The sequence below is a fragment of the Protopterus annectens genome, chromosome 15.part0 (assembly GCF_019279795.1).
Source record: "Protopterus annectens isolate FY-2018-M chromosome 15.part0, PAN1.0, whole genome shotgun sequence".
Classification (NCBI taxonomy): domain Eukaryota; kingdom Metazoa; phylum Chordata; order Ceratodontiformes; family Protopteridae; genus Protopterus; species Protopterus annectens.
In genome coordinates, this window is record NC_056749.1 from 74449439 (window position 1) to 74471227 (window position 21789).

The following is a 21789-nucleotide window of genomic DNA, read 5'->3' on the forward strand; positions in this document are numbered from 1 at the left end:
GCAGAACCTTGGGTATTAAGGGAACAGGAGGGTATGTGTAAAGGAGATCCGGAGGCCAATTGTGGATTACAGCATCCATTGGTGACTCCCCCTGAGGGGGGATCAGGGCAAAATAACCTTCTGCATTTGCGGTTGACTGGAGAGGCAAAAAGGTCGCAGCACAGTTGACCCCAATGGTCAAAAATCTGCCTCGCCACTGAAGGATTGAAAGACCCCTCATGAGGACTCAAGATAGATCTGCTGAGCTTGTCGACCAACACATTTGAATCCCCAGGAATGCACATTGCAATAAGGAAGTGGCCGGAGAATATTGCCCATTCCCACACTCTCATGGCCTCTCTGTATAATGGGTAAGAACGTGCTCCCCCCTGCTTGTTGACATACCAGACTTCTGCCATGCTGTATGTCTGAAATGCAATCATCCCTAGAGGTAGGCAGTTCTGGAAGGCTTGCAACGATATAAGAACTGCCCTCATCTCTAGAACATTTTTATGCAACTTGTTCTCTAATGGGGACCATGTGCCTTGGACAGTCTTCCCCCGAAAATGTCCCCACACCCCAGCAGGGAGGTGTCTGTGGTCAGTGTGTCCATGAGCAGTGGGAGAGAAAAGGGCCTGCCTAGAGAGAGGTCACAGACACGGGATGAACCAGAGCCAACCATTGGACAGTTAAAGTCCATTGTAACACACGCATGTGGTACCTGGTCAGAGGAAAGAGAAGAATGGCTGAGACCATGGATCAGAGAGCCTGAAGGACCAAATGAACCAGGGGGTAAAACAGATCTAATATATGTGTGACCTGTTCCTGTAGCAAATTAATTCTGTGCAGAGGTAAAGCTGCAATATCTGAAATGGAGTCCAACTGAATTCCTATGAACTCCAACTGTCGAATGGGAATCAGGTTGGATTTTGCAATGTTGACAGTTATCCTCAACTGACGGAAGAGGGGGAGAACATACTGAATCTCCTGTATCAGTCGATTCTGCGAAGATGCCATGAGGCGCCAATAGCCGAGGTACAGAAAGACCTGGAACCTCTGCAGATGCAGGTGTGCCACTATCACTGCCATATATTTGGTAAATACCCAGGGGACTCTGGTGAAACGAAAGGGTAGGGATCTGAACTGGTAATGATTGGCTCCCAGCTGTAAGCGAAGATGTCTCCTGGAACGCCTGTCTATTTTGATGTGATAGTAGGTGTCCTGGAGATCCACTGACCACATCCAATCATCCTTGCATAAAAGTGGCAGAATTGACTGAGCAGTGACCATCCAGAACTTTGATTTCTTCCCTGAAAGATTTTTTTCCCGCTGAGCTCCAGAATATGACGAAGGTCCCCCATCTTTTTTAGCACTAAAAAGAAGTAAGAGCAAGTGCCGGATCCTCTTTGTCCTGCTAGGACCTCTTGAATTGCTCTTTTTAGAAGAAGTTTTTGAACTTCTTTAGAAGCCAACTCCCTTTGACTGGGTAGAATGTCTGGGAGAAAACGTCTTACTAAAAGGGGTAACAAAAAGGGAATGAAATAGTCCCTGGAAACAGTATTTAACATCAACTGATCAGAAGTGATGTTTGTCCTGGCTAGTGAAAGTAGGAAATGTGACCCCTGACTGCCTTCAGGGCAGAGCAGCGGGCAATGCTTCAGGAGCACTGGCAGGGCTGCTCAGAGAAAGGTTCCCTGGAGCCATGATTTTGCAGACCCCCCCCCCCCGCCTCAAGGGCGGTGTCATCCATTGAAATCTATCCCCCTGCCTCTGGAAGAGGATTCATCAGGAGTGTCCTGAAAGGGAGACTGTGCCTTACAGAAGTACATCTTCCTGGTTCCCCACTGGGTCTTGGAAAAGGACCTCTGAGAAATAGAAATCTTGATCCCCACCACAGACAGAGTCTTCCCTTCCTGCTCACTGCAGGTCAAGGTGTCCTTCACTATCACAAAAACTAAACTACTTAAAGTAGTACAAAAGCACTTAACTCAACAGAGCCAGAGGACACGTGTCTGCACAGGAAGCACGGCAAATGAGATATGGGGATTACAGAGCAGCAGGACATCATGGGAGAAGGAGAAGCTAGAGTCTTAGATCTGTCTGCTGAACGTTGCCGGCTTGGATCCGATGTTAGATCCTAGACTCTATGGTGATGAATGAAGACATGGATAACATCAGATCACACACACATGCACACATTCCTGCATACGAAGCACATACATGTATGAAATATAAAGCAATGTACAAATATGGATTACGACATTTCTGTGTCAGTTCCACAGGCACTGATATGTCATATGTTTTGGAACTGGACATGTGCATATATTTTCTGACCTTGTCTTCCTCTTTCTTCTCTACTGTTTCCTTCCTTTTCCCCTTCTGCACCCTGTGTTTGTTTTAACTAATTGTACACTTTGTAAAAATGGCAATTTGTCATATTATTGTACTCACTCTGTCAGAGTAATACTAACTCACAGCTGTATACCTTCGGACAGTTGATTTCTATGTTTAATTTCACTGCATTCAATGTACTGTACCAGCTGAGCCTGTAATTAATTGATCAGTGTTCTACCTCCAGTAAACAAATTTAAATAAATAAAAAATACACCTGTTCAAATGCTCAATGTTCAACATCTACTAAATGCATAAATATATTTTATACTGTAATAGTTTCCTATATTTCATACCAGTGTAATCTAGTTAGCAAATATATGTCTGATTATTAATATATCTATTACTTAATGTCTGTTCAGGTATATTACTGAATGTCTGTTTAAAAATGTTTGAAATATATTGGAGCTTTTCTCCCAGGCCCCTGTTAAAAACAGGTTTACACCCAATTAGATAAATCAGTAATAAACCGAATAAATACAAATTCTATAATTCTGGTAGACTTTATACACCCGCCAATAAACTGGGAGAATGACATCTCAAATGTATGCAATATCAACATTTGTCTCAATTTTATCAAGAAGAATTCCATGGATCAAATAGTCAAAGAGTCTATTAGAGGGCAAAATATTCTTGACCTGCTACTTATAACTGTGTCAACATATGTACTATCCCAAAGGTATCTACTTTAAGTCTGACCAGAAATTTGTTAACTTCTCTTTCAAAATCTCTAAACCAGCTGAGGCAAGTATCACAATATTCTAAGACTTCAAAATGTATAAATTTCCTGCAATTCTATGATGAGGTCTCTAAGTTCAGATATAACTGTGCACCAAAAAAATGTAAATGTGCCTTGTAATTATGCAAATAAATTGTACACTCACCTATACAATTGTATAAACCTTTCTCTGCAACAACTAAACAAAAAAGGAAAGGAAACAGCAATCCAGTCTGTTGGTCCACAATGCTAAACAAATCTTAAAATAAGAGAAAAAAAACGCTCATTAAAATAGGTAGGCAAACTAAAGACCCATAAATCAAGCTTAACATCCAAAGGTTATCCTCCTCCGCCTCACCATCATCATCAAACACATTTTCTGTTTTCTACGTGGGGTCAGGCTGTCACATCAATGGCATCATCTTGCCCAATTCAGTGTTACTAGACTACCTTCTTCAATGGTCATGCCTAACTGTCTCAGGTCTTCGCAATCAATCTATCTCTTTTCTGGACATCCTTGTTTCCTCCTGCTTTTTTCCTGACTTTCCCAAATCTTTTTCAGCAGATTGTTCTTTTCTTTCTTACACAAGTAACAAAACCACCGTAATCTGTTGTTTGACCTTCTCTGCAATTGGAGTTACTTTGGCTTCAGCTCTGATGTCCTCATTTCTTCATCTGCCCCACAATGTGCATCCTATCAGCCATCTCAGGCACTTCATCTCCATCACCTCTAGCTTCCTCAGTTGCTCTGCCTTCCCTGCCTAGGTTTCTTTACCATACAGTAGTAATGGCTGTACTTTGGCATTCTTCCATCAAACACCACTCCTGACATTCTCTGCCTTTGGCTGTACCACCTCTGATTCTAGCTTCAAAAGTTTATCCAGGAAAAATAAATCAGGAAAAGCTAGGTAGCCTTGGAAGCTAAGGATATTCCAAATTCTTCTTTATGTACATCAGGAAGTTACAAGATATTACCCAACAGTTACAAGATATTACCCAACATTTCTGAAAACAGATTCAAAATGTCACTAACTATACAAATTTAGTCGATATTACAAACATACTGGTCAACAAATTAAATCCTAACTTCTCTCCAGAGTAATCGGAAAAAGAAAAATCTACCTAAGGACCTAAAACCTCATATTATCCCAAAAGAATACTCTTTAAAAATACGTTCCAAAACAAAAAAATACATTCTCTGGAACCTGATAACATTCCAGGCTGTCTTCTGAACAGCACTGCACATGCACTGGTTGACACACTCCAACCAGAATCTATCCACTTGCTATGTTCAGGAGCTTTGATACACAGCAGTAGAGATGACTTCATGTAGGCTGCCCACATACTTCTCAACTGTCAAGATTTTCACAGAATGTCCGGAATTTTGCCTAATTTTTTTGGTCTGTTCATCATAAAATTTGTGATTTTCTAGTAAATCACTGAGAATTAAATCACTGAATAATGACATTCACTTGAGTTTCAGATTTCATGTCCTTCATAAAATACATGCTAACACAGAACCTGTTATACTAGCAAAGATCTAAGTTTATTAAGACCAATATTTAAAGTCTCTCCCTATTTTGGCTTTGTGCACCCATTATTCTAGGCTTTGTCCAGATGTCTTGCACTAAGAGGTTGAGAGGTATGGTGGCCCCACCTCAGACCCCAGAAATTACATACCCACCAGCTTGATAAGCCTCATCTGCAAGGATATGTAATGGGTCCGAATGGAGAGATGATAAATCAGCAAGCAAAGAAGAATGATACTGTTGAAATTAAATTTATCCTCAAGTCTTGGCCAGTACCTTTACAAGGTGGACCTTGTTTTTCACAAAATCTCACCAAGACGATACTGATACATAGATTGAACTGTATATATCATATATTATGGACAAAATTAGGTTACAAAATAAAAAAGATAGCTGGGCGCACAAGACCCAGGATAAAAAAGTGCCCAATTCTGGTAGGCGCACTAGTGCCAGGACTGGAAAAAATAACAGTGTAGAATCCTCAAGACACATAAACATTCCTACAATGGGGCTAAATCAGATGTCAAGGGGAGAATGGCCACTTGTTGTAGAAGGAAGTAGTGGTCCACAAAAATCATAAAAAACTGATAGGCCAAAAAACAGCCATAAAGACGATAGAGTGGACTATTGAGGATAAGAAATAAATTATGTATTGTTAATATTAGAAGCCCAGCACTTCCAAACAGAAGATATACAAAAAGATTAAGACAGAAATTAGAGGAAAGAAAAATACTTCCACAAGAAAAACCGTCAGAAGCTTCAAATAAAAAATGTGTTCATTAATACAACAGATTTATGAAAAGCATTATATAAACCAAGAAATGTTGGGCCGTTTGAAAAAAGAAGCAACTGAAGAAGTGCAAAAATATAAAGAACACAATCTAGAAATTTTTCAAAGGTGTAAAAAAATGTGGACATGGGAAAGAAAGAGAGATCTGATATGATGCAATATTTATGCAAAGGAGAGAGCCAAATTAATCAACACAAAAAAGGCAGCCCCAAAGATATTTAAACAGAAATACAGGCAAAGGTATCCAGACATGGACGATTTCACAACACAAAACATAAGATGACAAAGAGGGAAGACAGAATAGATTAGTAACGTAGAAGTTAAACAATGGAAGTTGAATTATGAAATGCCTGTAAACAAAAGAATAGAAAGTCTAACACAGGTTATATTACAGTGTTATGGAACGAGAGTCCCCCAAATAAGGAGAAACAGGTGGAAAAGGCGGCATCCGAAGAAGAAATATGGACATGTGGAAAAAAAGGAGATTTAATATGGTGCAATATTTATACAAAGGAGAAAGCAAAACTAACCAATACAAAAAGAGCAGCACCAAAGATATCTGAAGAGAAATATAAACAAATGCATCTGGATATAAAACAGTTTACAATGCAAAAAATAAGAAAACAACGAGGAAAAGCAGAAAAGAGTCACTAACTGAGAGTTAAAGAAACAGAATCTGAGGTTATGGATTACCTAGAAATGAAGGATGTTGGGTAGAAAATCTAACTCTGATAAAATCACATCAGGATAGAGCACTGGATCCATAAATTAAGGAGAAACCAGCAAAGCAGGAAACATCTGATCAGTTGCCATATGAAGATACTTTGGAGCCTTCGGCAGGAAACCAGTAAAAAGTTCTGTTGGAGTTGGACAGCAAGGAACAGGAAACTGGCAACTGTGACACAGTCAATATTGAGGAGTAATAGGCCAGTGAGTTCCCACATGAAAGAGCAATGGACAACTCAGGGCAAAACTAAAGAGAATGCAGCACAGGAAGATGCTCTGGAGCTCTCTGTAGAATGGCCACAGGAAATGGAGAACAAAGAATGTGCCCTCAGTTTAGAAGAAAATAATCTGTAAGAAAAGTTGCTTGTATTAATAGATATAGACATATTAAGATCAATTATTATTTATTATTTTTTTATTTTACATGAATATACTTTATATGAAAGAAACTGAGTACCAGAGAAAAGAGAAAAATGGCTGAAACCATGGATCTGAGAGCCCAAAGAACCAAATGAACTGGGTGGGCACAACAGATCTAAAACAAATGGATATACTAATTAGGGCTGTTCATAGAGATTCATGCGATATAACAGAAATATATAGGATATATTACTGTGCAGCTAAATTAATAACAGATAAAGTTTTACCACAAAAAAAGCACAGGGCAGTACGGGAAAGGAAGGGGAGAAATCAAATGCCATCATGGAAGTATCGAACAGAGAAAGCTATAATACAATTAAGACAAGGGGTGTCACTGTTTGAAGAATATAGAAGAGAGAACAGATCAACAAAAATACTTAGATGTGATAAAAGCAATGTGCAATATCAGAACAGATCAGGACCTGTCATGAACTATCGCAAATAATAAACTAAAAATAGAAGATATGCAGATAAATATAAAGGAAAAGTACAAAATAAGCATGGTATTGATGACCCAAAACAGTTTAATACAGAATTGGGAAACAAGGCAAAAGGAATTGAACCACCACCAAAAAAAGAAGAAATGGATGCATTTTGGAGAAATATCTTTGAAGATCCTGTGGAACACAACAAAGATGCTGAATGAATAGAAAGACTAAGAAGTTTAAATGCACATGATATGAAAAGGGATGAAGTAACAGCCACAGAAATTGAAACAAAGTCAAGAAAAGCTCCTAACAGGAAAACCCCAGGCCCATATGCAGTACCTAACTTCTAGCTAAATGTATTAACGTCTTTACATGAAGATTTAGCCATGACTTTAGCCATTAACTATTTATATGCGCACCCTGACAGATACCAACCTGGTTAACAACAGGAAAAACAATACTCCATCTTAACAGCGAACCTGCAAGCTATTCTAAAAACTATAGGACAATAGCTTGTCTTCTGACGACATATAAACTATACACTGGAATTTATGCCGAAAGAGTTTATAGTTGTTTATAAGAAAACACAAAGTCCTGTACAAGCAGTGTCCAAACAAGAAACCAATAAATCCAAACGAAAAGATACCAAGAAGGAGTTGACCACAACAAGCCAAGCTGTTGAACAACCACTCACTTTTATTAGAAATGCCACAAACCATAAACGCTTAACAATAATCACTGCATTTTCGTCTTTCGCACACTAAAGACATCATCAGATGAAATAAACCCTCATTCCAAAATCATTTATATACTGACGTTTAGTTAAACAAATAAAGGCTAATCTTGAATTTTACCCACTCTATTCATTTGTCATTTTTAAATATTTTTAAACAAAAACTTTTATTACCATAATATTAACACTATGTGTTTTTTATGAAAACATTTTTTAACAATATGTGTTATAACTTGTTTTACCAACAGACAGTACTCTTACGGGTCTATATTATATAAGTGAATGCACTGAATTGCAAATGCTATATAATCAACCCACAATCCCCAAAAACCCAAAATGTCGAACACACAGATCAGCGATTTTTTTTCCCAGGGAAAAAAATCGCTGATCCGTAAAAAAAAAAAAAAAATCAAAAATGTGCCCCCCACACCCCTCTACTTAAATATACCAACTCCAAGATCGCACCACAGTGAAGGAAATGGCAAAGTCCCAAAAACAACCCAGTGATTTTTTTCCCTAGGAAAAAAATCGCTGTTTCGTGCTTTTTGTATTTTGCTATTTCGCATAATGATGTTCGACTAAACTGCGTTCGCAATTCATTGCGTTTGCTAAAATTATAGGGACCCACTCTTACTTCATTTTTTAACATACAAGGCACCTATTAATAGTAAAGTCTATTGTACTTGTACACAATATTTTATATAGTATATTTTACATTTAACTACTTAAACACCTATTTACAGGTTTTTACACAATATAATTTGTGTTTTTAATAATAGATTTGAGTTGAGTTATTTCTTATTTACACATCTACTTGTGATTCATGTATTTCCTTGGTGGGGGAAAGCAATTGCTTCTTAACTGAATTTTTTAATTGTTTTTTTAATTAGTTCCAATTGGTTAATTAGCCTTTATTTGGTTAATTAAATGTCAGTATATAAATGATTTTGGAATAAGGGTATATTGCATCTGATTAAAAAAGTGAGTGGTTGTTCAACAGCTTGGCTTATCCTGGCCAACTCCTTCTTGGTGCCTTTCTGTTTAGAATAAAACTCAACCATGGCAATAGAGCAAAAGGGCAACAAAAGAAAGTCATAATGGAACAAAGGATCATTTGTTGTTAAATAACGTCCTAATGGAGAGCTGCAGGAAGGGGAATGATCTTTAAGTATGGCATGGATACACTACAAAAAAGTATATGACAGTATCCCAGATTCACGGATAAAAGAGTGCATAAAAATGTACAAGATATACCCTACAATGATTGATTACCTTACAGTGACCGTGAAACAGTGGCAAACCACTCTGCAGTTAAGCCATGATAAAGGACAAATGATTATTCCTGGGATAAAAATTCAAAGGGCAATACTCTAGGATGACTCTATGTCAACGCTGCTCTTTTGTCCTGCTCTTAACCCATTAAGCTGTCTACTTCACAGATTAGGTCATGGCTACAATCTGGCTCCCAGAAAACAACAAAGTGTAAAGACTTTTCTTCTTTTTGTGGATGATTTTAACCTGTATAGTTCATCAGATAAAGAACTGAAAGCACAACTGCAAGTGGTCAGAACTTTTTCAGATGATATAAGAATGTCATTTGGTTTTGATAAATGTGCAAAAGCAACATTTAAAGCAGGAAAACTGCAGCACCAAGAGAACATCAGTTTGGGACCAGAATGTGATATAAAAGAAACTTGAGCAAGGGGGGAGTGTATAAATATTTGAGAATTGATGAATAATCAACAATAAAACACGAACAAATGCAAATAAAACTTAGTAAGGAATATTTCAGAAGACTAAAATTAATACTGAAAACAGCATCAACAGGTAGGAACAAAGTCCAAGCTATAAACCAATTCGCTCTTCCTGTTCTAACTTACAGTTTTGGAGGGACTGACCAGGCCCCAAAAGGTGTTGGATCAGTTGGAGAGGAAAACAAGAAGGATGATTCATGCTTATCAAATGATTTATAAAAATCAGTCTATACCAAGATTATATATTTCCCTTTCTAAAGAATGTATGAGCCTCCTGAAAACTGACTACATGTATAGATCAGCAATCATAGGATGGCATACATATCTGCTGACCTCACAAGACCCAAAATTAGTGAAGGTTTTAAAACATGAATAGAATAAGTCTAAGCTGACTTCCCTGCTTAGTTTAGCAAAAGCATATCAGTGTGGAAGGAATGGAAATCGAACCAGAAGTAGATAAAAATCAGGCAGCAATTGAATGTGCCAAAAAACAAAAAAAAAAGAATATAAAGTGAAGGATCAGAAGAGAAGGCAAGAAATGTGGAAAATGCATAAATATAGTTGCAAGAATAGAAAACTTTTGGAACAACCTCATGCTGATCAGGATTGAATGCACAGATTGTTAAGGAGAGGTGAATTTAAACCAAAATACAAAATGTTAATATTGGCGGCCCAAGATAGTGGACTATGTAGGTGTTGTTTTACGATGTCCATTGAACATGTAGCAGAAACAGACAAATGTAGGTTTTATAAAACAGAACTGGACACAGTTGCACATTTTGTTGCTGGCTGTGATATCCTAATGGCAGAAGGACTGTACACTGAAAGGCAGAATCATTTGGCAAGACTGTTGCATTGGAGACTGAAGTAGCTGAAAAACACTGGAAACATGAGCCACAAAGCATTATAGAAAATTATGACGTTTATATCATATGGGATCACCCATTACCAACAGCTCAAAAATTGTAATAGTAATAGGAATAGGAATAGTAAAAATAGTAATAGTAATAGTAATAGTAATAGTAACAGTAATAGTAATAGTAATATTAATAGTAATAGTAACAGTAACAATAATAGTAATAGTAATAGTAAAAATAGTAATAGTAACAGTAATAGTAATATTAATAGTAACAGTAATAGTAATAGTAAAAATAGTAATAGTAATAGTAATAGTAACAGTAATAGTAATAGTAATATTAATAGTAATAGTAACAGTAACAATAATAGTAACAGTAAAAATAGTAATAGTAATAGTAACAGTAATAGTAATATTAATAGTAACAGTAACAGTAATAGTAATAGTAAAAATAGCAATAGTAACAGTAATAGTAACAGTAATAGTAATAGTAAAAATAGTAATAGTAATAGTAAAAATAGTAGCAGGAACAACAGGTCTTTTTCTCCAAAAATGCAACAGTCCAGTGAACACTCAAATGAGAGATCTGAACTTGCTTCAGCAAATAATTAAATCATGCTGGACAGAAAGATTTGACCGGCAGCTACTACCCCATCGATGAAACAACCTTCCTGCCCAGATCAAGCAATGTGGCACAATATCTTCCTTTAAAAAGGAATATGACAACTGGATGATATCAGAAGGAATATAAAATACAGGTAAGTATACATACACAAGATAAACATTATTTAGAACATGGCTTGTGCGTAGCTTGCATGGGTACATACAGTACTGATCAGGCATTACAAATAGCAAGGAGAGAGAGACAACATTGCAAAAGATACTGGGATATTACCAATTAATGCTAATTAATTACCAATTATTTGTCAGCAAATTCTAAACTTCTTTCCTCAAGAAATCTACATAAAGCCAAAAATAATGGGGTACAAAGTCAGGACAGTTTAGATATTACTGTAATTCATTTAAAAAAGTTAAGATAACATCAGGTGTTGTATATCAACACCCATCGTGTCAACAATAAGAAGCATGAGAGTGTAACATCTGGCATTACTGAGCAGCTACAACCCTCACTTACATTAGTTAGGGACATGGGAACCTATGTCCTTTAATCACCATGTATCTGCTAATGTAAGAAAGTCCATTTTCATTGTACTGCACAATATATTAGTAAGGGTATGGCATCCAGGTCCAGAGACGTGATTAGTCCACTGTATTTGTCAATTGTTAGACCAATCATTGAGTATAATGCCACTTTTGACATGTACCTGTCAAAACACTTAACATTGTAATCTCTTCTGTAACATAAATAGAGCATGTTGGAAGGATACATGTGTATCACAGACAGTTCCACTTCTTTGAAATAGTCTTCTCCACATAAAACAAAGTACGTCTCTCACACTATTCAAATGTAATCTGGATGAATGGATAGGAAACTGCAAATGAATCTGTGGAGTAGCACCTTTGCCCCTTATGGAAGGGATTAACGTGAATGTTCTGGATGCTCTGGGTGAATCATATTTAAGTTACAGCATAACTGTGGTTCTAAAGATCCTACAAGATCAATAGCCTAGTAAGAAATTATGAATTTATTAAAGCTGAGAGGTATGCAGTCCTCAAACAGTAGCAGATATATAAGCAAATCATACAGAACAAAAATGTAAACAATCAAATGAAACACATGCAGGACTCTCTATCTTCCATCGCTAAAACGTGGAACACAACCTCTCATTACGGGCAATACAGTTTCCAAATCGGGACACTTATTAACAACTTGAACTACAAGGCTCACAGCACATGGTTAACATGCATCACTTGATACTCAAAATTCTTCAGCATAGTTGGCATGATTCATAATTATTTATCATGGATATTATTAAAAAATAATAATACATTTCTGGCATACACTTTCTTTGGATGAATTATTATGGTTTCAGTATTATTTACCAAGGATATTATTTAAAAATTAACACATTTCACGACAGCATTCATTTTATCAGCAATAAAAACTACAAAGTGGATTATATGTCATTACTAAATGACTATAACCCTAAGCGACTTACACAGAAATAAAAAAATACCAAGGAAGTGGCAGAATATGATGCAAAATCAGATGCATTCTGTAAACTCAGGGATAGCTGAGAGGTATGCTCATATCTCACCTAACTAGTGTGTGTGTGTGTGTGTGTGTGTGTGTGTGTGTGTGTGTGTGTGTGTGTGTGTGTGTGTGTGTGTGTGTGTGTGTTTGTGTGTGTAAGTTAATATATTTTATACCTTCTCTGCAAATAAATGTCTGACAGCAACATGCTTGCATCAGGGAGGTTTCTTCTCTCATTACTTTTACAAAAATCGGAGTACACCCTACTAAAAAAATACTGTCTTCACAAAATCACAGAGAATTGTTAAGTGTAACTAATTTACTTAAAAAGTTAATAGGACAACACGTTTTGCATTTTATGAAACTCTGGTGTCTGGCTTTACTGACAGTGTAATCCTGATTTCCCACAACACTTACAATTTAACCAGTGACAAGCAAAATCAGATTCTTTTATTTAAAAAAAAAGTAACACTGCTGACCAAAGGTCAAGCAGAACTCCAAAAGTCAAAGTCAAGTCCAGATGCATGTGTGAAGGAGTGACAATAAAAGAAAATGCGTACTTGGAAAGCAGAGAACAGGAAGAGAAGAGCCTAACAAAAGGACTTCGTAAAATCACAGAATAAATCCTGTGTGATACGTTTATTTCATTCCTGTTCATCAGCTGATGCCCTTGGCTTCCAGAGTGTTCAAGCTGTCAACAACAATTCATTCAGAAAGTTAATGGTTCAATATATTTATATATATGTGATATCTGTGTGTGTGTGCATGTGTGTGTGTGTGTGTGTGTGTGTGTGTGTGTGTGTGTGTGTGTGTGTGTGTGTGTGTGTGTGTGTGTGTGTGTGTGTGTGTGTGTGTGTGTGTGTGCGCACGCACGCATATAATACACAGTAACGTCCATACAAAAGCATAGAACGATGGGCTTTGCTGCATTCAGCATTTTCTGAAAGTCTAGTATTACTGGCTGACTGTAAACCTCAGTAGTTTCACACTAGTTTCCTCTGAATATTAAATCTGATGGCCAGTCTGTTGCATATCCCCCTATCTGTACTGATAAATACAGTCATCAGTCAACAGCTTACCCTATGGAAATGGTTTTACACTATGCCAGCATATAAAAGAGGTAATGACTTTAACTTCCCTATTTCCTGGACTGTCGCCAAACTATTCCCTATCCAAAATCCTTGAAAAGTGTTTACTCCAACAGCTTTGGCATCACTTAAAGAACAGCATCTTGTAACTCCAACTCTTCATGGTTTCCGGTCAAAATACAGTGCTGACATTGCAACTTTATCCTTCCTAAATACAATAACGATGCATCTTAAAGATAGTTAGCTTACATCCACAGTATTTCTGGAATTGTCCAAAGCTCTTGACACCGTTTCCAACAAAATAAAAAAGAAAGAGACTTGACCAACTTAACTAACCTGCCATTCTTCTCAACTAGTTCTTCAAATATGTTTTTTGTAGGTCACATGTGGTTCTCTGGAAAGATACGTACTTGACCTCTAAGCCTTTTAAAGTAGGTGTCCCACATTTTTACCAAAGTCTTTCACCAGTATGTTGAAAATGGAGCTGTTAATAATCTACCCAGATGGTTCACCTTTAATCTGATATACCAAATTCTCAGTCCTACTGAAAGTCATAACACTGTCTGCTTTCAGTACCACTGAACTCTGAACTCATTCTCAGTGACAAAAAAATAAATAAATTATTTTTTTTACCCAAACACTTCTCTGTCAACTGAATCAACTTAACTATCACATCTAAAATAATACAATCCTACAACTGATGAACCTCCTGCATATCCACAAAACAAACAGTACCAGAATTACCTAACGACTTAAACCTTGCCTGTGATATAAATAAGACCTGCTGGAGAGACAGGTATGTATCCCAGAGACTACCCCATCTATGGAACAGGCTCCCCATCCATGTGAAGCAGAGTTCCTCCCTAATCCAATTCAAGTACAGCTTGGACAATTGGATGGGAAACCAGAAATCCATCCCTGGTTTGGCACCTATGTCTCTAATGCAAACAGGCAACCTGTAAATGGTTCATTGCCCAGGCCCATGCTTACACTTATCAAGGGGATCAGAACTTGTCAGAGATTTGGGATGCATGGCTAGACTTAAGAAGGTCCTTGCGGTCATTAGTCTAGTAAATAACTCTGAACCTATGAACCTATGAACATGTGTCCTGGACCAAGTTTCTAGCAGTCATCATTGATAAAAACTTCATTTTTAAGCAGCACATCAACAGCGTTACTACCTCACCGTTCCCTGTCAATGGGTAGTTCAACTACTGGAACTGCACAGCACAGGAATGCCAAAGTTAATAAACGTTTGTGTGGTACAAAAAATCCTACCAGCAATGCAATGCCAGATCCTGCAGCCAAATCCAGCTACTGCAACCAGACATTCTTATCACAATGCAGTGATTTCCTAAAGCACCACATCCCCTAAGTACTATCTAAGTACTATTCTATGGCAATAGCCCTGCCTCTGCCATCATGCCAACTGACCTAAAGTGGGTTTTGAAATTACTAACATTTCTGTATGACACAGAACCAAAGTGTAACAAGTTCAAGCTGGCTGCCCCCTGCTATGATAATGATTTATTTATTTAAATTAAACCAGAATGCCCTTCTTCCCTTCCACCAGACAAACTTGTGTTGTATTGTATTAACATGATCACTGTACTGGTATTTATTAAATTGCCTATTTTTTAGTTCCTCATTTAATTTAGATAACATAGCCTAATATTCAAAATACTATTGGAATCGTGGGCCTTTAAATACTGCAGCCATATATAAACTGCATACACAGTATTCAAAGTTTCAGCTGCTCTCTCAGCTCAAAATCAGAGCTTTCACAAACATCACAGGGCTTGGGTCAAATGCTGCTGTTCTAAAAATAATTTGTCAAAGTACCGATCCCTGTTTCTTACTGATATGGGGGGTACAAAGATAATACAAATGGAGATAAGTTTAATAAATGTGTTAACTAATTGCAGCAAATTAACAAAGGACAGACAAAATATAGGGCTAAATATGGGATGTTTAAATGCAGACGCATTAAATAAACATACGAGACAGGATTCATGCTAAACTCCACACAGACTTCATTATAATCAGTAAATCATGCTGATTCAACTGCTGCCCTCTGCCTTGCCAGTGTTCAGTTTGAAAACCTGAACTGCAGCTGAAAGAGCAGCCATATATCTGGAACTGCACAGGGAAAAAGAAAAAATAAATAAATAAATCATCCATACATTAGTTACAGAAGGTTGAGAATACAATCACAAGTGGACCAGCCTACATACTCATTCATTTACTTTAAAGTTTTTGCAGTCATGTGGAAAAAGAAAAAAGAAAGCTGAGTTACACTAGCAGACTGCTACATAAATAACATGATCCACTTGCAGACTCCTAAACAAACTGGTTCTTAGGTAATCACTAGGCTAGCTGCCCTTGCTGGCAATTTTAAGCCTAGCCAATTTCCCTTTCTGGGATTGAATTTACCTATCTCATTTGGATAAAGACTGGCCTTACCTATTCCATGGCTGATAATTATATAATATCTCTAATGAGAATAACTGGAGTTCATACCATAGACAATTTGAGAGGACCCAAGCATTTCATAAAGTGTTTAGGAGCTGTGTCTGTCCATTAGTAGTGCAGGGGGAAGTCTTGGTGTAAATTTTCTGTTTCCCATTTATAGATCTAAGTTGCACTTGAATATGGACAGGGATGCACTTTGTTTTACATGGATGAGGAGTCTGTTCCAGAGCGACAGTACCCTCCTTGAGATATTCCTGTCCCTCCAAACCATTCTGTTGATGGTGCAGAAAAGGTTTAGATCCCTATCAGAGTATTTATGATGTCATTTGACTTGCTGATATGCAGTAAATCAATCAGTATCGGGACAAAGAATTCCTTGTATGCCAGATGCAAGTCACTTCTTAGCAGCCTGTAGGATGCAGAGTATAGTGACAGGGCTTTGTGATGGTCCATGTAGGACATGTTGTTTAGGCTTTGTATCCTTTGTTAAGGTATCTCTGTGTATGTTCCTGTTGTTGCAAGTGCCTGGACAGTTACATGCCAAAGGGGGCATTATACTCATCACTGGTATAATGAGGGTGAGTAAAGGGGGACAAAAGACATCCCTAGATCTAGACACAACCTTTTAGTTTATAAGGTTCAGCAGTGAGCACATCCTGGTCAAAAGTTAGATCACTTTCCACATAATTTCCCAAAATACAAACAACTAGATCACCTATTAGGGGCATATTGTCAATGTGGTAGTTCCCTGGAGTGACTTTCCAAAGGATACAATAATGAATTTTTTGGCAATTAGTTTCAGTCTATGATTTTGGCACCAGTTATTTCTTTGAAACAAAACTTCCTGGAGGACGGTTAATTCATTTGGGGATTCAATCACTGCTCCTAGCTTGCAGTCACCTGCAAACTTAGTCAGCCAGAGCCCTTTGGTATTGGCTTTTACTTCAAAAAAGTGGATGCCAAACAGGAGAGGTCCCACCACAGAACCTTGAGAGACTTCACTGCTGACTGGTCTCCTTGTGGACGTAACTCCCACTAATTTGAAGAGAAAAAATCATTAGGAAGCAGTAAATGATCATCCTCTCCTGTAGTTATCCATTAAATATTTTTGTATGACTAGGCAATCAGGTTTGTGACAACAAGTCAATCCGTAATGAGCATGGACCAGTAGAAAGTAAAGAATCTTATGAGAAATAGATGTAGCAACATGTATGAGGTTACCATTCAAGAGTTTGGAAATAAAGGAATAATCCATTGCAGGGATGTGATCTCTCTCTCCAGCTCAACCATTTATGGGAAAAAGGTTGAAAAATATTATAATTTCTTACTTCAAATACATTATTTTGCTTGGATTTTCAGGCTCAGTAAATAAACTCGTGTAAACAAATCAGTGACAGAAAAACTACTATGACAGAATCTGCAGAGTATCAGATTTATAGGCTGGAGACAACAGAAATACAAAAGCGATGGAAAAAGCTGCAGCCAGAAGTTAAAGCAGCTGGACATGCAGGTGCAGCAGGACCCTTTGTTGGCAATGGAGTAGAAAGAAATGTGTCTGAGGAATCACAGACATCTGTATAGAATAAATACATCAAAATATAAGTACGGTGAGCAGCCAGAACAGCTGCAACCAGTGCTGTCACAAGTAAACAGAGACTGCGAGAAATGTGACCATCAACAGATGCAGACACAACCTCCATGGGTTGCAACTCCATGAAAAGTCAGACTTCAGCAAGAACTCCACCAAAAGGAAGGTCAGATGGTCAGAGAAAATGTCCCTATTAAATCTCCCGTATTTGGAAGTCCACTAACCAGACAAATATGTGGATAGTTCAAGAGATGCCCATTGAATCTAAATAATGAAACATTGCATTTCTAAAAAAGATTTCAGAATGTCTACAGAATATATGATTTGCTGTAAAAAGCTCATGACATGCCTTAGTGTACAGTTAAGTAGACCCATAGATGCACACGGTAATGCATGCAGGCTTACAATAAATATATATGCTGTAGCGTGGATTGTCATGAAATCAGACTGTCAAGATACAGTTCATTGAAAAAATGTATCATCAAAAGCAATGCTGCACACAGAAGGAAAGTGTTTTCACAGGGGAAAAGCCCCCTTATACTCCCTACTTTGGGGACCAAATCCCCCCATCCTCTTGCGTGTGTGTGTGTGTGTGTGTGTGTGTGTGCGTGTGTGTGTGTGCATGTGTGTGTGTGTGTGTGTGTGTGTGTGTGTGTGTGTGTGTGTGTGTGTGTGTGTGTGTGTGTGCGTGCGTGCATATTATATAGGGTATATACCTTTAAATATGTTAATGGCAAGTTACAGAGAGCTGTATGTAGTATTGTATTCTTTTTAGAAAGTAGTCAAGAATAAGCACCTCAAGGAGGCTAGATGTTCATCCATAGCTAGTGCTGCATCTGTGTAAAGCTATATAACATCTCTTAGCTAAATCGTAGCCTGTTTTAACCTAGTTGACTTTACCAATACCAGTCTGCATTATCTGAACTTTACATGTGTAAATGCAGCTGCTGTCTGTTTTAGAAACTGAACCATTCTCATTTAATGTGACTTAGTTGCTAACATCAGTTAAATGCTTGGAATGAGACACTACCGAAGACTGCTTAAAAAACTTAACAACTAATAAGATTGTTTAGAATGCTACATACCTTCTGAATGTTTAAATCAATACTGAAAAGTGTTTTTTTATAATGCCATAATTGATCACTGTTTATAATCACTGTTCCATCTGCAGTCACTACTTCTACACTTTCATACGCAGTTTCCTGTTCCAGTTTTAAAAGGCTCTCTTTGACATCAGTCTCAGAGGGGAACTTTGCCATTTGTTTTTGAAAGAATGTTTTAACTTGTTTTTTTTCTTTCACGTTTTGTTTAGTACTTCCCCAACTTGCTGATAATGAGGTGTTTGTTCTCTTAATCGAAGCTAAAGTTGCCTTTCTGAACTCAATAGCATTTTCAGTGTTTTCTAACTTCTGCTTTACTGGTTTCCACTGGTCCATCAAAAACAGAGTCTGGAAAATAAGACAAAGGAGTGCTGAGAATCAGTAATATCAACTTTCTTTTATTCCCTGCCTTCTTGTTTTGGTACATTTCTAAGCATGTTTTAAGTCAAAAACCCACAGACGTACATATTCTTTTTTTCTCATAAACTTCTCTGCTTACATCACTATGAATCGTTATTTTAATCCTATCCTCCTAGAGAGAATGTACAGTGTTTTTTTAATTTAATGGATGAAATATCTTGAAAATGTGTTTTTACTCTCGCTTTCTAACGTCTTGTTCTTGTTTCTACAGTGAAAGTCAGAGACATCAAGCACTTTAATTAATCAGGTCTATATTAGAACATCGAAGTTTCAAAACTTCGAATGTTCTAATATCGACCCCTATTCAGCGAACGCTGACAACAGCGTCCAGTCCAGGAGACCACAGAAAAGCCTAGTCCAATGTCTCAATTGTTCCAGTGCAAAGTGGCCTAGTCAGATGAAAAGCAAGTGGAGGGCAAGGAATTCACGCCTGGACCCCAAAACTGCTGCTTAACAGATCACAGCCTTAATTATCTGAACTGCCTGCCTGATCAAATGGGTAAACATGTTTCATATCTGCTTCTGGTGTCATTATTACAATAAGAAAGATCTTTCTTTCCTGTTTTTAAACAAGGCTTATATAACAGCATTTCATGCAGGACTACTGTAGAGCTAAATAGATTCATCTGAGATGCGTTGTCAATGTACTGTGCATGCATATGTTCATACAGGTGAACAACTACATGTACAGCATCACTGATATTCGTGCACTGTCAGCATGGTATTAAATGACTATTCATACTTACAAAAAGCTTCATACAGTGTAAAATGTTGTACTATCACAGGTATTAAGAGCCCTTGAGGCATTGCAGAGTGGTCCTATTTCAGAACTACATAATATCACACACCCTGGATCCAAGTTATTCATGGTAATGATATGATACTGAAGGCTACAAATGTCTTGGGGGGGGGGTATATGTGTCTCTTCTGAGGTGGGATCATTAGCCAGTTTCTTCAGGTGACATGCTCAGTTTCACACAACAATCTAACTGATGAAAGAGGAAAGGAAAACTGGAATAAATGAGGATGCGAGGATACTGTTTAGAAACTCATCGCCGTAACTCCCTTAGTGCACAGCTGATATGACATGGGTTGCTCTGCCAAAGCAATTCAGGTGCTGTTGAGAGAGCATTCAGACAGGTTCTGATGGAGGAGGCCAGAGCAGTACCTGGCACCTTCTTTAGGAATGTGGTACAAGATGCCTTAGAGGCTAAGTGCGGAGAGCAGTTACCCAACTCTGCATTGGAGAAAATCAAAATGAACCTCTATAAATGATCTTTCAGCTTTTACAGTACTAATATGTAGCACACAAACGGATTCATATTCAAAATCAAAACATTACCTGAAATCTGGTGACTGATAATGAAGCTTCTGTAATTACTTTAACTGATGACGGCACCACCTTGAGGAAATTTATCATGGTTGTGAACACAGAGACAACAGTAAAAGCCTTAAAGAAAGAAACCAGAATGAAACTGTATATTACTTGTTCATTCAAGCTTTTAAATATGCAAGAGTTTCAATTCTCTTTTTTAGATAACTTGGTCTTAACCCTCAGCTATACCTCGCTGACAGGTTTCTAATAAGATTTTAAAATTAATCACATAAACTAAGATCATGCATTTCTGTTTACAAGACAGTTTTTAACACAAGTCACTTACGTCTTAACTAGCTTAGAAGTTCTAAATTAAAACATTAGTACACATTTCCAAACTGTCCCAAATTTTGAGATGATTTTTTTTTTCTAAATTTGGAGAGAGTGGACTCAAAAGAAATCTAGTCTTAGTACGAAAGTTTAATAACAACTCTGGTAAAGTGTAACTTATAAAGTACTGACCATAACAGTAGATACTGAAGGAGAGGTCATTGTCTAACATTAAACTGCATCATTTGTCTCTACTCTCTGTTTCTAGTTTTCTGGCCAGGGTTCTTAAACAGTTCCATTTTTCCCTACAAGGACCAATGTTGGTCTCACTCCTCCCAGAATGCCAATAGAGGTGGCATGAGACTCTCTAATAGAGGGCACAATAACTCTGGTTTTCTTCTATGAGTCTTAAAACTGCAGAGTGGGAGTCACTGTTAAGTCACCCTCTGACACCCAAACCTACAACAAGAAATTACACTTTGTAAACACCTGTTTGTATACTAAAAGTATTACATTTGATAACCAGTCCCTCCCTCTAGCATATTTCACTCCAAAATGAAAGTGTTGTTAGAGACTTTGGTAGCTGGATTGCTAACTCCCTTTCCTTTGATGGCCATGTAACAAGAGCAGTCAGGAAGTCCTTCTACCTAGCTCAGCTGATCACCAAGGGGATATTGTCCAGATCCATACAGGTCACAGAATGGCCAATCACTGAGCACAATGCCTCTCACTAGATATACCAAACAACTAGAAAGACCCCAAATGTTCCTGAGAAGATGGCTAGATTAAGAACCTTAAGCTACCATAAAAGACTGGAAGCATTGTCCCTTTATTCAGTGCCTTACAGACTCCCAAGGGTAGCTCTATGCCTTGTCTTCTATGTCAATAGGGATAAAGTGGTCCAGGATCTGTTATCTCCACAAATTGAATAGTTACTCAAATGCTAGAATGAATGATCCAAACCTTCAGCAGGAGATAAGTAAAACAAAGCGGAGAG

The 21789-nt window shown here is 37.6% G+C and overlaps 1 protein-coding gene across 1 annotated transcript in view; it reads right to left on the bottom strand.

Annotated features, from left to right (window-relative positions):
* LOC122789789 (multidrug resistance-associated protein 5-like) overlaps positions 1 to 21789 on the bottom strand; it is a 464322-nt gene that overhangs the window by 331571 nt on the left and 110962 nt on the right. The window contains exons 8-9 of the mRNA XM_044057231.1: positions 20490 to 20597; positions 18713 to 19075 (exon numbers count right to left, since the gene is read on the bottom strand). Of these exons, the coding sequence (XP_043913166.1) occupies positions 18713 to 19075; positions 20490 to 20597 (471 nt within the window). The remainder of the gene's footprint in view (positions 1 to 18712; positions 19076 to 20489; positions 20598 to 21789) is intronic.